Source organism: Malaclemys terrapin, chromosome 2 (genome assembly GCF_027887155.1).
Source record: "Malaclemys terrapin pileata isolate rMalTer1 chromosome 2, rMalTer1.hap1, whole genome shotgun sequence".
In the NCBI taxonomy this organism is placed as follows: domain Eukaryota; kingdom Metazoa; phylum Chordata; order Testudines; family Emydidae; genus Malaclemys; species Malaclemys terrapin.
The window spans coordinates 67,678,405-67,697,145 of NC_071506.1; the positions used below are offsets into that span (position 1 = coordinate 67,678,405).

The 18,741-nt window shown below is 42.7% G+C and overlaps 1 protein-coding gene across 1 annotated transcript in view; it reads right to left on the bottom strand.

Moving 5' to 3' along the window:
* XKR4 (XK related 4) overlaps positions 1-18,741 on the bottom strand; it is a 279,200-nt gene that overhangs the window by 85,366 nt on the left and 175,093 nt on the right. The window contains exon 2 of the mRNA XM_054020163.1: positions 4,505-4,704. Coding sequence (XP_053876138.1) covers positions 4,505-4,704 — 200 coding nt within the window. The remainder of the gene's footprint in view (positions 1-4,504; positions 4,705-18,741) is intronic.

Sequence of the window (18,741 nt, forward strand, 5' to 3'; positions counted from 1 at the left end):
GCTAGAGCAAACAAATCCATTTATCTCTAGAGGATATTTGTACACACAAACATTATATTTTATATCTCAATCACATCCTCTGTGCTGTTATGTCATTACTCAGATCACAGGGTACCAAAATGTAAGGAAAATACCACTCTCTGGTACAAGTTTATGTTATCATACCTGCATACTTTTTGTTGTAATAGTTACTGTGGCACACAATTCTTACTTCAAATTCATGGCTCACTTTTCAATTCAAAACCGTAGTGACCCCAAATACGTGCTAGTGTTACGTGATCCAGAAATTGCATCCTCTTAGCATTTGAAATTGATGATCATTTTTGTGCATAAAGATTCAGAGTTAGTGTTTGTGCAGACCTTGTTGTCTGCAATTTTGTGTGCTCTTTTTCTTGCTCTCTCTTTCTCGCTCGGCTATTTTGTTCCAAATTTGTTACTTTACTAAAGACAGTTGATCAATAAAAAAGAAAATGTGTGGTAGAATCTGGAGGAAGCAGCATCTTAAAAGACAAAAAGAACCAATAATCTGTATCTCGTAACAGTATCACTACAAAACAGATAAATTATATGCATGCTAATCATAATGCCTTGCACTTGCCTACTTAACACACTGTACTTTAAAAAATACCTCAAGTCTGTAACCTGAGTTTAGTGCCATATTTTTGTAGCTTGGAAAAAAAAGTAACAACAGCTGTATAAAATATTCAACAGCTTTTCTTGTGGTCATTAATGTCTTGATTGTAAAAATACCCTGTTTATGTGCCAAAGAATTTCCAGTGTCATTCACTTCCTACCACAAATTTGTGGTTCATGGCCAAGGTGTACCCTGAGGAGCTGAGAGGAAGGGTTTGACACTCTATCCATCTTCAGGATAATTCGATCCCTTAGGGACAAAGGACAAATTGAGTAATAACAAAACACAAGCATCAATCTTCTAAAGAAAAACAACTGTATGTATTGATCCATTAGAAACCTGTAAAATAGGCAACAAGACCACTGAACAGTTAGCCAAGGAGCAAGCCATACTGGTGATGCTTGGGGATTTTTTTAAAAAACAAACCCAGTTCTCGTAGGGCACTGCTGTGAGAAATTATGCTTTACTTATGCAGCTCTACAGTAAGTCTGTCAGCCTACAGCACAAAGCGTTATCTTTCACTTATTTCCTTAATAAGTAAAGAGAACGGAGGAAGGATTTTCACAGCTGGCAGTATATTAGCACTGCATCCGTTTTCGTCAGGGAATACAGTTTTTAAGGTTGTTTTAAATCTTGTTTAATTTTCTTAGTTTTTTTAATGGGGTCTTTTCCCCTCGGAGGATGGGAGAAAAGGGTTGGATGGGAGATCAGAGTCTGTTGCCAGCCCACACTTAGTTATGTATCAGACACCAGAAGGGGTCTCACAATAAAATTCACACAGCTCGCTGATTGCTGGTCTCAGGAACCTTCTTTGCTAAACTGAAGCATTTCAGATATTTTAAGTAAAAAGCATTTACAGAGTATTTCACAGGTTGAATGTCTCCCCACTAGTCACATTTCTCACAGACATCTATTGTTATACCAAAATGAAGGTGAGGATCCCTATATATTAAGGATTTATGAAGATACCCAGTTTACAGTTAATAGTACAATATTCTGGTTATATGTCTCTAAATAAATTTCTCTCACAGACATTTCCTCGAGAGCCAAAGCACAATCAGTTAACAATGTACTTCTTAAAGTGACAGTGCAAGTGATATCACCCCATGCCAAGCATTCAAAGCTATCTGAAGTGCTTAGGCAGCAATCAAACAACAGATCACAACCTATGGACTGCCCTTACCCTACCTATCCTCAAAAGAGAGGTTCCCAATTTCTCGACAGACAACAACTCGAGAATGATCTTTACTCTGTCTTGTACAGGGGCAAGCACAGAAGTGGTTCTTAATAATAATGTACATCTGTGACAGTCTGTACCGTGTTCACCCTTTTTACTGGACCGTGATACATTTTGTATAAAGTAGGCTTTGTGAGGTATCATTTGAAGACTCATAATTTGCTGACCATTACTGTCCAGGTAAAATATGTGTAACGACATTGTATGCAAAGTTGCAATATTCTACTGTATTGCATTACTAAAATGTGTTCCAGTTCTGGGGAGTGGCCACTCTCTGGCAGGAAAAAGGGTGTGGGTGAAAAATCTATATCTCGACAAAGAAACAGTTCAGAGTTCCCATCCACACAGACATTTTGTCACCTGAACCTCAACTGGAGATGCTTCTTGAAGAAGAGAAAGAACTGTAAGAAGAGAGAGCAGATGCCCCAAATTATTCCTTCCTCTCTGTCTGACCGTGGCATCCACAACACCTGAAGAAGCGACATTGGACTGTAGAAGGGGATCCTGACTGAATGTAGTTCAGCCAACAAGATTGCTGTAATTTGTGGTGAGAGAGCCCTTGGCTTTGAATTCACTTTAGTTTGCTAAGTTAGGCATTAGCTGCATTTTACTTTTATTTTTCTTGTAACCAATTCTGACATTTAATGCCTTGTTACTTATATTCACTTTAAATCTGTCCTTCTGTAGTTTGATAAACTTATTTTAGCTAAACCAGTGTGTTTGAACTGAAGTGTTTGGGAAACTCTTTTTGAGATAACAGGATTTGTGCATATCATTTTCTAAAACAACGGACTTTATATCAGCTTGTATTGCCTAGGAGAGAGCTGGGCAGTACGAGATGTACATTTCTGGGGAAACTCTGGAATGGGGAGTTTGCTGGTGTCGGTCTACAGTGTAATTCAAGAGTGGCTGGCTGCAGCACTCATATACTGTAACTGAGAATAATTTACATGCTGGAGGCTGTGTATGAGCAGACCAGGACTGGTTGCTCTCGCAATGAAGCAGTGTAAAAGGTACCCTAGGTTAGACAGCTGAGGTGACACAGATGTTCATCAGTCCAGATTGTACTCTGGGTATGTCAGAATATCCTTCCTTCCTTCCTTCCCCATGTAGTCTGTGTTCACTGGTCCCCAGGATCCTAAGGTGCCCTCTCCTGGCACGACCTTATGAATTAATGCAACAATAAGGCACAACAAGGCTACAGTAAGAAATGAAAGCTAAGAAGTGGGCAAAAAGTATTAAATAAGCATTGGAGAAAAGGGTATTTTCATGGCTAATAGGTCTGTATCACTGTACTGCCAATCCATAGAGAAGATCTGCATCTAGGATGCATGTTTGTATTTACTATTTTATAGTAATAAAAATACCTGCTGCACAAAATCAAACCTAAGTAAGAACTAAGCATAAAGCTTCAAGGACTTGGTCTATATGCAAAACCCATCAGTCACACATACTACTTCAGGTACACCTGGCTGAGAACTGATGGCCACACATTTCATAAGACTTTGACATCTCCTTTCCAAAATCATTGCTCTCAGCTATGCCATTTTCTACTTTGCATAATATCTAGATTAACCTAATCACTGGATTTTTTTTTTAAAAGTTTGAACATGCCCAGGAATAAAGAGAGGAAAAATAGTGCTGGTTTTATTCTCTCAAGTGGATAATCATGAGGTTATCTTTCTATTTATGGTTGAAAATTTCCCAGGAAAAACTACTTTAGGACAGGGTGCTGGTAAATACTGTCTTGAACTTGGTTTTAACTAAGCAAAATAATTGCTTCAGGGTCTAGCAAGTTCAGCAAGCACAGAATGAATCTTTTCAAACTTTGGATGCATCCATTCAAAACTTAGGAGTAGGCTTGGTCTAGCCACTACATCAAAGTTGGTCCTCTCTACAGAATGCTGCGTGACCAAATAGACCTGGACTGGTAATCTGTAACCCTGCATGTTTCTGATTGCTTAATGCTTCAAGCCTACAACTCTGCATTATTGTTGTTTTCATATAATCAAATGTTTGTGACTTGTTTATATAATATTGAAAACTGAAGTATGAGTCATGACATGTATAACTTTGTTGAGAAAATACTGAACCAAAACCTATACAGACATTCTGATGTTCAGTATTATAATTACATATATTAGTATTATGCCCACTGCAGTTTCACTTTGTATTTGTACAATCCTGAATTAATCTGCAAATCTACTGTCTTATGCAACCACAATTTGAATATGTACTAAACTAAGTGTAATGTGGTGTGCATTAACACAACAGTTTTTAATATAGAAAATGCCTTAAACTGGGACTAACTAGTTTTTCCTGGGTGGCGAAAACCATGATTTTACCTGGTAAAAACCATCTCTGATAAATACTATGCCATCCCTGTTTCTATTACAAGGGTGTAGATTGGGCAAAACAGAATAGTAACTACCACTAACCAGGAGTGACAAGAAGTGCTGAAGAAAATAGTGTGTTTTTGACACAGTCATTATTAAAACAGTAATAGAAGTCAGTAGAGAGACCTCATTCTTATGAGGTGAGAACAAAATACACAGTGGCTGGAAAGAACAGAGCATGCATGTCCATAAATGACATCCTCCTAAATGATGAAATTACCTGAAGTGACCCCTTACCTTGGAGAGCCTGTAGAGTACGAGTCTGTACAACAATACAGAGCTGCAGAACCAGCTGTGGTGCACTTTCCAGAAACGTGGCTAGCAAGTGCAGCATACTCACATCTGCATACTCATATACCATTTTCCAATAAAACCGCCATCTGTCGTTCTCTCCACTCTGTCGACTGCGGATACCTAAGTATATTGTGTGGAAATACCTAGAAATAAGAGAGAGATTAAGAAGACACTGCAGAATATTTTAAAAGCACCATTTTTACTCTAAACTAACCCACCCTGTCCCAATATGCTCCAAGATAATGAATGGAGGGAACTATATTCAGAAGGGACACAATATTCTAGTTCATAATATTTTGTTCAGTGGAAAACAAAACAAAAAATTATCTTAAAAAAGCCATTTTTGAAAGCTTACCACTTTTGTCGTATGTGTTAAATGCATTCTATTATTTTCAAAGATAAGGCATTTTAGGTTCAAACATAGAAAAGCTGAGGTCATCTATGGCCTTCTACAAAATCCATTGAAGTAAATGGAAAGACCTACTAACTTCAGTGAGCTTTGGCTCAGGTCCAAATGCCCTAAACCTGCAATAGGCTCTGCTTGGGCAGACCCTTATGCTCACATAGACCCATACTGACTTCATTGGGATTCTGTGTGGGCAGAGGAGTCCAGCATACATGGAGCTAATTGTAGGATCAGGGCGTTAAAGAGTTGTTGTGCTCATTAGCCCTCTTTTCCGGAGTGAGAGGCAGGATGAATAAATTACTAATCTTGGCCATTTTAAAATATTTTTATGGTAGTCTGGATATGTTTTGAAGGGGGGGACAGCTACAAATTTCCTTTCCCATGTAGAAGCACTAGCCCCTATTCAGATGGTTTCTATATAAGAGCAGCACCTGCTTGAAGATAACAGACAGCAGTAACCTGAAGATGAACAGAGGTAGATGGAAAACACATGTGCCTACCATAATCTGAGGGAGCAAGAGGACAAGCACCTGGCTAGCAACCAAATAAATGGAAAGCTGCAGGTGTAGGAGCAACTGGTTTTGTTGGAGGCAAAGGGATGGTTGCTGATGGACAGTGAAGCTACCCAGTCACTGAAACCTCCCATGTTCTTTGCAGAGACTATAGCAGCTGCTTGGACACCTGTGCTGTCTCCTGGGTGGCCTTTGATCTGCTGTCAGGAAGGAAACTCTGAGTCTTTTCTACCAGCCACCTCTGTTACCTGCAGGAGAAGGAGAGGATGTTTCATTCTAACAGAGGGCTGGAGGCAGGTGCCAGGATGAGAATAGACCTCAGCGGGCAGCTGCTGCAGTATGTGCTGGGGGATGGGGCAATGCAACACAGGAAGGAGTTCAGTGGCCAAGTGGTTTCTCTGTCAGCAGGCTCTTACCCAGCTACCACTGTCTATTCCCTCCCTCTCTGCCAGGTTGCTCCTGCTCCCTAATCATTCCATTTATTAGGACAGGAAAGCTTCCCCCCTTGCTGACTGAGCAACACCTGAGAGTGGGCACAGGTGTTCTTCTCCTTACCCCAACCCCAATTTTACTCAGGCAGTTTTTGCTACAATGAAACATCAGCATCTTGTCATCTTTATGCAGGTGCTGCTGACCTAATTTCTGCTGCTACTGGTTCTGCCCCTGATAGACCAAACTATCCAAGCAGAAGGAGAGGTTGGGGGAGGGGAGGAAAGAGAAGGGAGTCTACCTACAAAAGGAAAGAAAAAAGTAAAGTTAATCAGTGGTCCCAGAGCAGTTAAGTTACAAGTTAATTTGTTTTCAAACTGACCTAAATTAGCTGTTTACTCACTATGACCCTCTTTGTTTCCAAATTGGAGAGTCAGTTAAACAGTGAGTCCAGCAACACCTCAAATGTTACTGCCTGAATGGAACTTTCTGATATGGATAACAGGAGTGCATCTGGTTACCCACAAAATTCATGCATCCCACTGAAGGAGGAGGTATCTGAGTAGATGTGAGGACTTTATCACATTCACTTTTAAGTGTTATGTATCACAAAATTCAACCAGCCAATCATGCTCTTGTAATTAATAACTATTAAATATTAACTAATCATTTTAATTTGATGAGATAAAACAAACACTGCAACACCCCTCCCACTTTCCACTCCCCACCACAAAAGCCCCCATAACAAAACTGAGTTAGCACAGCGAGGCAGGGTCTTGATTTACAGGCAACATCCAGCCTCACTTCACTCTCGGGCTCTAACTTCAGCTGCATCTGACAGGATTTCTGAACTCTGCGATATAGAATATTCCAGGCACAGTCACCACAGTGTCAGTTCACATAGAAAAATCACTGTTGTCACTCTCCCCAATTGCAGGGATGGGCAGGGAGTGGAGTTCCAGCCTGCACCCAGTCAGTGTACACCAAACAAACACAGGGACATAGTCTAGAGACATGCTGGTGTGAGTAGGGTTGAGTCTGCAGTACTGGATGCTCCTCAATGCATACCACATGGTGCATGAGAAAAGTGTAACTTAACATTGCCTAAGGCAGCTTTGGACTTTGCCGTTGAGTGCTGTAGGTGGGACAAAGCAGTGATTAGCTGTACAGGGATGGCACAAAGCAACAATAAACTACATGGTGATTGGCTGGCAAAGAACACAATCCAGGAAGGACCAATGAGGCAACAGAAGGCATATGGCAACATCAAGTGATGATCAAGACAGCAACCTTGCCATCTCAGGTGACTTAGAGAAGGCAACAAAACACCAAGGACTATGTGGGCATGAGCATGATGAGATAACTGGAGGCACAATGCAGTATTATGGTAAATGTTGGACAGAGTGAGGGATTGTAGGGTTATTAAAGAAGGTACTAACTGTGATTCCCCCCAAGTGACAGTGACGACCCCCCCCATAATTTGTCCCCCACACATTAAAATCCAACAGTTTCACCAAGTACAAAAATCTCTTGGGTCTTCTGTTAAAACTTGTAAGCTACTGTCTGTAGAAACCATTGATATCTATCCTGTGAAAGATACTTTATCACTATGTAAAACTTACAAACAAGTTAATTGACTTTGTTCTCGAAGTAATTGATACAATGTAAACAAACGCTATAAGCCGTTAAGTGACTTTCACTTCATTGTAACAGCAAGGGCTGCTAGGAACAATCACCCTCTGTGATTAAAGGGCTGGGAGTCTCAAATGAATTAGCACACACCCCGAAAGTGGTGGAGACAGTAAATTAAAATATGGTTAAGATATGGAATGTATGTTGATGAATGCCTGATGTACATGAATGGTTAGGGAGGTGCCAGCCTAGAAAGGGAGTATCCATCGGCCGAAGAATGTGTCAAGTAGGACCACCAAACAACCTGAGGGTAAACTGGGATCCACCCCATCATCTCGAAGGATGAGAAACACAAACTTTGGACAGTGTGGAGCCACCAGGAATGTGCCACTTTGGACAGAAATGTGCCATCTGCTGATTGAGTCAGCAACAGCAGGATGAAATAGCTCCCATAGACTAACATAGGAATTAATTCCTATAAGAATGGACTCTAAAGACTGATGATTTTGAGTCTCTGGTTCTGCTGCCAACCTCCAGGAGCATCTGACATAGACTCGGCTCCCTCCTCATGACCAAGATACCTGGCCAGTAACTTGGCATGAGCAACTTCTAGGCTGGTAACTATAACACCTATACAGAACTTGAATAAATGATTGTGTGAATGAATATATATATGTATGTGTGTGTGTATAAGGAATAAGTAATGATAGGAATAAGTAGTCAAACAACATTGTTTACTTTTATCTTTTGCTTTATCACTATATTTATAATAAATGTGGCATCTTTGCCTTATCCCTCTTAATAACATCCTGCTGGTTTTTATTCTATTGGTATAACAGGATGACATCAATATAAGGCTCAGAAAAACAAGCAGTAAATGGCTTGATTCCTATATCCAGAAGCAAATTGTTCTGTTACCACAGCCAGTCCACTGGCCGACAAGACACACTGTCACAATGGCTCCTGGACCAGACTCCAGAACCCTGCAGCACAATACAGTCAGCTGTGTCTCTTGTACACCATTTACTAAAGAAGTATAGCCACCGTTGTCTTCTGCTGTCCTCACCTCTCTCCAAGGAGCGTACATAGGTGTATTGCACACCTATGCAAACGCCATCTCCAGCATCCCTGTGGTAACATCATTCACTCTCACGTTTGGAATCGCTAATAGGAGCCATCAGCAACCTTCCTTTTACAGTAATGGTGTGCTCCTAGTGGCAATACCACTTGCTGTTCTACATTTGCCTTATGACCAGTAATTTATGAGTACTTAACAACATAATTCCTTCCACTTTGCACTTTATTGTGCAACATGGGACAGTGAAGTAGGTGATTGGATAGCCCCCCCCCCTATTTAAACAAGAATCAGAAACAGAAAATCTGGGGAAGATCACTATTCCTTTCTTATAGATTAGAGGCCAAGTTTTAAATGAGGCCTCAACTTGGACTGTCTACTGGCCAAACTAATTACAGGTAGAAATAAGCATTTACACACATAAGTACTATTCCTGATTTAGGGGTACAATAAGGTAGTTAGACATCTAAAAATGATCCCTTGCATTCACAATTATATCAGCAATTGATGTAATATTCCTGGATGTGGCTTTATACTACCAATAACTGGAATACAATCCTTTTATTTTTTGTCCTGCAGTAGCACCTAGAAGCTCCAGTCATAGACCAGGGTCCCACTGCGCCAAGTGCTGTACAAACATACAGTAAAAAAGACTGTCCTGGACCCAAGCATTTTGCTGCTTTGTTTGTTGTGTATGTCTATCCTGTTTGTGTATCTGACATGGATCAGTGATTTTTAGTGGTTAGTAATTAAGCACCAGAAAAGGTTCACAGTTGAGTAAAGATATTCATAATATAAAATGGTTTTAGTCAACCCAGAAGAGTCTACCTGCATCCAGAGATATGAAAGCAGCATATATCATTTAATAATTAATTATCATTATTGCAGTAATTCATAGAGACCAGAACCAGGTTGGGGGAGACATTATGTTAGGCACCATAGTCCTTTCCCCCAAATGAAAGTGGCACAAACAACAGGCTGGGGGCAGAGTGAGAGCATGTTTAGTGTAACAAGGTCACCAAATCCCATGATGTTATCTGAAGGCTTGTGGTGTCCCATGATTTTCTTAATGCCCCAGCTGCTAGCATCAAGTGATTGTATGAGAATCTTGGATTTCATTACAGAAAAGGTTCTAGCCATCATACTTGTGGAGAAAAGCTTGAAAACATGAACTGACTATGACCTAAAGGCTCAGAAACCAAAAAGAACCCACATTTACTTTTTTTTAAATCAAATCTCATGATTTTTTAAGTCAAATGCATGATTTTTGGGCTTGACTCATGATTTTTAAAATGCTTGGGGTTGGTGATATTGATATAAACAAGCGGCAAGATGAGATAGAGGTATGCATAGCTTGCCACCTGCATAATTATTAGATGGCATCATATATATGGAATAATTTTCTTTTTACCCTTAAGGCAACAGACAATGTTCTTATCCCAACAAAGCACTTGAAGAGTCCTAATTTATTTTGGTTCACCAAATATACAGCCCAACAAACTGATCACTGATTAAATGTGACCCTGAAGGACTTATGTTTGGGGCAAGATATTGGCCTGCATCATCATTCCCTCATACTAAATGTGGGACAGAGGAGAACTCAAAAACAAGCAGGAAAGTGGGATAGTCCTTGCATTGACCCCCAAAAAATGTTAAAGAAGAAAGAGACCTAGACCAAGAAGACCTGTGCATCTGATGATCTAGAAAGGTATATTTATGGGCTGAGGAAATTGTGGCTTTCACTCTGATATGAATACTGCCCTCCAGCACTGCCCCCCCACAGTCAAGAGCCCTTGAGTTATTTGCCACATCATATGTGCACAAATTAAAGTTGCTACCCCTTGGCATAAACTCACACACTTACATTTGAAATGTTTTGGGTGACATTTTAATTATGTGACTAAAGTATGCCCAAGTGTGCATTTAATTTAGATGTAATAGGGTAATTATAAGATAATACCAAGTACTTATAATAGTGCTTTCAACTACAAAGTGCTTTACAAACATTAATTAATTAACTGGGCTGTACATACAGAAGCTTGCAGGATTCAATCTATTTGACCAACCCCTTGTTGTCAGAAGAAGATACAGTACTTATTCAAGAAAGGCAGCCTGAGGTGAACTCTTGATGTCCAGATTGGGGAGCAGGTATCTATTTTTTATGCACAGGCATAACTCCCTCCTTCCTCCCTGATTTTAGGAATGCTGGATCTGGTCCTAAAGACACCGGTGAGACTTTAACCCCCACTTCGGCCCCTTTACACTGCAAACAAGGGCCGGGGCAACATCAAGGCAACCTAATAGCACTGTTTCTGGCTGTGGGATATTTCCCCCGGCTGCAGGCTCTATGGAAGACTGCTTTCTGCGGACCCTTTTGCAAGCTTGGGGCAGGGTGGGAGGGCAATTTGAGGCAGTGCTGCAGCCCACATGTAGCAGGGATAGGCTGTCATAATTTAGGAAGGCTGTCCTGGGGCAATATCCTGGCCCCACTGACGGTGATGGGAGTTTTGCCATTCATAGATTAGATTCTAGGACTGGAAGGGACCTCAAGAGGTCATCGAGTCCAGTCCCCTGCCTGCATGGCAGGACCAATACTGTCTAGACCATCCCTGATAGACATTTATCCAACCTACTCTTAAATATCTACAGAGATGGAGATTCCACAACCTCCCGAGGCAATTTATTCCAGTGTTTAACTACCCTGACAGGAACTTTTTCCTAATGTCCAACCTAGACCTCTCTTGCTGCAGTTTAAGCCCATTGCTTCTTGTTCTATCCTTAGAGGCTAAGGTGAACAAGTTTTCTCCCTCCTCCTTATGACACCCTTTTAGATACCTGAAAACTGCTATCATGTCCCCTCTCAGTCTTCTTTTTTCCAAATTAAACAAACCCAATTCTTTCAGCCTTCCTTCATAGGTCATGTTCTCAAGACCTTTAATCATTCTTGTTGCTCTTCTCTGGACCCTCTCCAATTTCTCCACATCTTTCTTGAAATGCAGTGCCCAGAACTGGACACAATACTCCAGCTGAGGCCTAACCAGAGTAGAGCGGAAGAATGACTTCTCGTGTCTTGCTCACAACACACCCGTTAATACATCCCAGAATCATGTTTGCTTTTTTTGCAACAGCATCACACTGTTGACTCATATTTAGCTTGTGGTCCACTATAACCCCTAGATCCCTTTCTGCTATACTCCTTCCTAGACAGTCTCTTCCCATTCTGTATGTGGTGAAACTGATTTTTCCTTCCTAAGTGGAGCACTTTGCATTTGTCTTTGTTAAACTTCATCCTGTTTACCCCAGACCATTTCTCCAATTTGTCCAGATCATTTTGGATTATGACCCTGTCCTCCAAAGCAGTTGCAATCCCTCCCAGTTTGGTATCATCCGCAAACTTAATAAGTGTACTTTCTATGCCAATATCTAAGTCGTTAATGAAGATATTGAACAGAGCTGGTTCCAAAACAGACCCCTGTAGAACGCCACTTGTTATGCCTTTCCAGCAGGATTGGGAACCATTAATAACAACTCTCTGAGTACGGTTATCCAGCCAGTTATGCACCCACCTTATAGTAGCCGCATCTAAATTGTATTTGCCTAGTTTATTGATAAGAATATCATGCGAGACCGTGTCAAATGCCTTACTAAAATCTAGGTATACCACATCCACAGCTTCTCCCTTATCCACAAGGCTCATTATCCTATCAAAAAAAGCTATCAGATTGGTTTGACACGATTTTTTCTTTACAAATCCATGCTGGCTATTCCCTATCACCTTACCACCTTCCAAGTGTTTGCAGATGGTTTCCTTAATTACTTGCTCCATTATCTTCCCTGTCACAGAAGTTAAATTTACTGGTCTGTAGTTTCCTGGGTTGTTTTTATTTCCCTTTTTATAGATGGGCACTATATTTGCCCTTTTCCAGTCTTCTGGAATCTCTCCCTTCTCCCATGATTTTCCAAAGATAATAGCTAGAGACTCAGATACCTCCTCTATTAGCTCCTTGAGTATTCTAGGATGCATTTCATCGGGCCCTGGTGACTTGCAGGCATCTAACTTTTCTAAGTGATTTTTAACTTGTTCTTTTTTTATTTTATCTGCTAAACCTCCCCCCTTTCCATTAGCATTCACTATGTTAGGCATTCCTTCAGACTTCTCGGTGAAGACCAAAACAAAGTGTTTCTCCCTCTTCACTGAGCAGTGGGCCTACCCTGTCTTTGGTCTTCCTCTTGCTTCTAATGTATTGATAAAAAGTCTTCTTGTTTCCCTTTATTCCCATAGCTAGTTTGAACTCATTTTGTGCCTTTGCCTTTCTAATCTTACCCCTGCATTCCTGTGTTGTTTGCCTATATTCATCCTTTGTAATCCGTCCTAGTTTCCATTTTTTATATGACTCCTTTTTATTTTTTAGATCATGCAAGATCTCGTGGTTAAGCCAAGGCGTTCTTTTGCCACATTTTCTATCTTTCCTAACCAGTGGAATAGCTTGCTTTTGGGCCCTTAATAGTGTCCCTTTGAAAAACTGCCAACTCTCCTCAGTTGTTTTTCCCCTCAGTCTTGAATCCCATGGGACCTTACCTATCAGCTCTCTGAGCTTACCAAAATCCACCTTCCTGAAATCCATTGTCTCTATTTTGCTGTTCTCCCTTCTACCCTTCCTTAGAATTACAAACTCTATGATTTCATGATCACTGTCACCCAAGCTGCCTTCTACTTTCAAATTCTCAGTGAGTTCCTCCCTATTTGTTAAAATCAAGTCTAGAACAGCTTCCCCCCAGTAGCTTTTTCAGCCTTCTGAAATAAAAAGTTGTCTGCAGTGCAGTCCAAGAATTTGTTGGATAGTCTGTGCCCCGCTGTGTTATTTTCCCAACATATATTTGGATAGTTGAAGTCCCCCATCACCACCAAATCTTGGGCTTTGGATGATTTTGTTAGTTGTTTAAAAAAAGCCTCATCCACCTGTTCCACCTGGTTAGGTGGCCTGTAGTGGACTCCTAGCATGACATCACCCTTGTTTTTCACTCCTTTTAGCCTAACCCAGAGACTCTCAACACTTCCGTCTCCTATGTCCATCTCTACCTCAGTCCAAGTGTGTACATTTTTAATATATAAGGCAACACCTCCTCCCTTTTCCCCCGTCTATCCTTCCTGAGCAAGCTGTACCTCTCCACACCACCACTCCGATCACATGTATTAACCCACCAAGTTTCAGTGATGCCAACATTGACTTAATAGAGTTAGGATTTCACCTATAGTTTGCCTCACAGTATTGTAATAAGCTGGCTAGTGGTGTACACATCACTTCCCTCTAATGGATGATGATAGAGCTGCTCTACTGTGTGTAATAGGCACTGTTCTGCTAGCAATAATTCCCCTTTAACACAAATAGCAAAGGCCTGATATTTTGAACCAGGACTGAAAATCCAAATTCTAGGTGCTCATGGATGTGTTACAATATGAAATGCCATCAATTTTTCTTATGCTTGTAGGATAGAATTTTGGGTAGCTTGCTACAGGTAGTTTGCCAGATCATCATTTTTCAGTGCTCTGAGCCCCAATCAAACAACCCTTCACCTTGTTTGCGGATGGTTGATCAGAAATCAAGATGTCAGATTTCACAGAAATTAGAGAGAAGAGCTCTATTCAGTTCCTTTTCATTCTGATTCTGAAAAAAGTGAGCCAGTCAGTGCAATTCCAGTCAGACTATAGCGCTGCGTGTTTTCTACTCTAGATTTTCACCATAATGAAACCATTTATCTGAGGGTAATACATGCAGAACTCTTCTTCTGGAAAGAACGCTTCAGTTTGGAAGTGTCAAATAGTATATTGCTACCATGTGCTTAATCTGAAAAGTCTTTAGGAAGATACAGATGACTGAGACAACATTTGCATTCTTTGGAAAAATGGAAATGTACTGATTTCATGCTTCATAGAGTCCATATTTGTGACAATTGTCTGTCAGCAGAGGACATTTGCTTGTGTTACATAATCTACTGAAACACTTACAGGAAGATCAAAATCATTAATGGCCAGTTGTAGCTATTCTAGACATTTATTTTGATGTCTAATTTGCCTCCTGGATCAAACAGTACATTAAACAATTTATCCATATAATAAACAGCTGCTTTTTCTACTGTTTGAGAAGTATGGAGAGTAAGAATCTCTACAGCAACGCTTAAAAAATAGTAGAATAAATAGCAATTCAAATAAGTGGTATTTTCTTCTGTTGCCTAGCTACCAGAGGAAACTTTACTATATTTTTACCTCAACAATAGCTGCTGTTAAATAACAAGATATTTTGCTTTTAATGTACCTTTTTATTGGGTGTTTCTGAATATTGAAAAACAAAAACAAAAAACTTGGTTTCCTTACCAGGAATATGCGAACATTTTTCTTTTTGTTCTGGAGAACAGAGTAACTCTCTTCAGTTTTTATTCCTATATCTCACAAGGAAGGCTTCAGCGGGTGATTTTTAATTTTCGTTCCAAATTATTTTTCATTAGGAACATTAATGTTTAATGTGGAAAAGGAAATTGAAATAGATTCTGTAGCAGAGGAATGCTCCGAATTTGCCCCAGGGTCATGCTGGCAATGTGTCAGCCATTAGAAGTCTGCACTTAATTTACCTAGAAGTAAGACTGCAGATGTCCTTAACATTAATATTGTGTTTTGGCCCATGAAGACTACAGGTCCCAGCGTGAAATGTTCCAACTTGAACAAAGTAGACCATGATCTATCTTGAGATACACCTCCATGTTAAAGACAAAGACTTTGTGGCAAGAGTGAAGCATCACAAAGAGTCACTTTCTTCTAACACCAAACAAGGAAAGCGCTATTATCCCTAAAATGTGCCCTCTGTTTCTCTCTCTGCTTTCCCATAGAGCCTAAAACAGGCCTGCACAACTCGTAAAGCGGCGAGGGCCATATTACTCCAAAGAAAACAGCTGAGGGCCGTAACCCCCTGAGCGCCGCCAACCCCCCACCCCCAGCACCGCCTGCCCCACGGAAACAAACCCTCCTTCCCCAGCGCAGCCCCACCGAAACAACAGTATTGAACCTCGGTAATATGTTATAACGGGCCCCTAAGGTAGTATAATTAAGGTAAAAGAAAAATGTCTTTTTGCTAGAAGTAGAATAAGATCTTCCCCCCACTTTGTAATTAATTGCCCTGTTGAATGAATGAGGTGTGAATGAGGAAGGTGTGGAAGGCAGGCACCTCCAGACAGCTGCAACCCTTGGAGAGGGCAGGCCGGCTCTAGGATTTTTCCGCCCCAAGCAAAAAAATTTTTGGCCGCCTCCCCTTTCTTTTTCGTGCCCCTCTGCCCCTGGCCTCACCCCAACTCCACCCTTCCAAACCCCTTCCCCAAATCCCCAGCACCGCCTCCTCCCCTGCCGTGCCACATTTCACCCCCCCATTGCTTCCTGCGGGCCCCCTGCGACCTCCCACCCTAGCTCCCCCAGGCGCGCCACCGCTCCGCTTCTCCCCCTCCCTCTCAGGTGAGGGAGGGTGGAGAAGTGGAGCAGCGGCGTGTTCAGGGGAGCCGGTGGAGCAGAGGTGAGCTAGGGTGAGGGGGAGCAGGAACTAACGGGGGGGTAGAGGAACCGCTCCCCAATCCAGCTCACCTCCGCTCCACCACCACCGCCTCCCCCGAGCGCCCACCGCTCAGCTTCTCCTCCCTCCCAGCCTTGCTGCGCGAAATAGCGGTTTCGCACGTGGCAAGCCTGGGAGGGAGGGAGGGAGAAGTGGAGCGGCGGCGCGTTCAGGGGAGCAGGCGGAGCGGAGGTGAGCTAGGGTGGAGGGGTGCAGGAAGTAACGGGGGGGTTAGAGGAATCACTCCCCGCTCCAGCTCACCTCTGCCACCTCCCCGAAGCGCCCCGCCACTTGGCTTCTCCTCCCTCCCAGTCTTGCTGCGTGAAACAGCTGTTTCGCGCGCGGCAAGCCTGGGAGGGAGGGGGGAGAAGCGGAGGGGCAGCGGTGCACTCAAGGGAGCAGGCAGGAGCAGGCGACAGCAGAGCGGAGACGAGCTGGGGCGGCAAGGGCACTTTTTCCCCATGCCCCAGAGTCGGCACCTATGATGGCCGGCGCCAGAATGCCGCACCTAGAAATGTGCCGCCCCAAGCACCTGCTTGCTTTGCTGGTGCCTGGAGCCGGCCCTGGGAAAGGGGATGGGAGCCAGACCAGATCAGTAGAACAGGTCAGCCACCGACTCACCACTGGCCTCCTCAGCCCCCCTCCCCCGGCTCGCTTACTCACCCTCCGCCACTGCCTGCTCGCTCGCCTCCTCAGCCCCCCCTCCCTCACCCACCACTTGCCTACTCACCCCCCACCCCCCACCCACGGGCCACACAGTGAGCCCATCTACTCAACCTCCGCGGGCCACACAGTGAGCCCACGCGGGCCTCATGCGGCCCCCGGGCCGCATGTTGTGCAGGCCTGGCCTAGAACATTCTCCAGCCACCTCATTGACTGGCTTCCAGATAGAGATTTCATGAATAATACACACATTCTCACGGGTGGACACAGGCAATATTAAAGCAGTATTCCATGAGCTACATTTGGCCTGCTGGCTGCCATTTGAGCAAACCTGTTGTGACCCATTACCATACACATTTTACCTTTTTTCTTCATAATTGTTATGTACTAGTAATAGGCCAAACCCTGGACTGGTAATCCTCTAGATTGTTGGGTAGGGCAATAGTATGGGGAGGCATTACACCTGTGTAAGTCATGCCACCTCTCAGGGATGCTGGGGAGAAAATCTCACTGCCTCATTAGAAGAGTGCATAGAGTGACCTTGTGTCTGGAAACAATCATAGAATATCAGGGTTGGAAGGGACCTCAGGAGGTCATCTAGTCCAACCCCCTGCTCTAAACAGGAACAATCCCCAGACAGATTTTTGCCCCACGTCCCTAAATGCCCCCCTTAAAGATTGAACTCACAACCCTGGGTTTAGCAGGCCAATGCTCTAACCACTGAGCTATCCCTCACCCCCCCAATGAAGATATCCATTCTCAGGGCCTGTCCTGATGTCCCTGGCAGAGTCATATAACAGTTTTGTCCACTTTTTTAAAACTCCCAGGTATATTCTGGCCCTCTGCTGAGCTGGCAAGATTTCTCCCAAGACAACTCTGTGCATTGGTACCTCCCCAGGAGGCCCCCCACACCAAGTCTGCCATATGTTGCCACCTAACCAATTTGATTTCCAAACAAAATTGGGCCTGCAAACCCATCCCCTCCCACAGTGCCTCAGTGACTGCATTTTCAGAGTCTAGTCATCCAAAGCATGCACTCCACTCATCCCCCAGGATCTCTGCCAGCTTTGTCTGGTGGTCAGTGGCATCTTTAGCTGGCCCTGATTCCTCACACCGCCAATTGCTGCCAACCAAAATATGTCTGCCTCCTTTGTTGGTGCAATACTTGTGTCAGCGTCTTCGTCTCTAGTGTACCTGTGCAGAACCAGCCAGAGCTTAGCTTCAATGAACCAGTTGGGCTGGTGTACTGAGTGCCACAAGGATGATTTAATGTTAAAATTTGGTTCAGCCACTGAGCTAAAAATGCCTATAATTCCCAATGACATTGCCTTGGTACTCCTTAAGAGTCAACTTCAGTACACTCCCAGCGCAACCTATTAGGAGTCATAACTAAAAAACCCAGTTAAGTAAGTGAAAAAAACCCAGGCATTCACCCTACAACATGAATTTGACTAAGCAAATGGAAAAAATGCCACTGATGCTGCTGTACAGCTAGTTCTCCTGTTCTAATCAGGGGGAACACCAGGGTTTAGATATGCTTATAGAGTGACTGAAAAAGCACAAGGCTGATGCTGCCCATGAGCTGCTAAACAGCTGAATAGAGCGGGGTGAAATTTTTCAGCTGAAATCTGTTTGTGCATGCACATGGGGTGGTGGGGAGGTGCAGATTTGGTGACACTGAAATATTTTCTGAAGTTACGTTAATTCTGCAAAATTATCTCAGTCAAGAAAACCTAAATAAATAAATAAATAAATACAAATACAAAAAGTTTCACTTTGACATTTTCTAAATGCTGCCTCCCCCAAAACTCCCATTGGCTGGGAATGGGGAACCGTGGCCAATGGGAGCCTCAGGGGAGGTGCCCACAGAC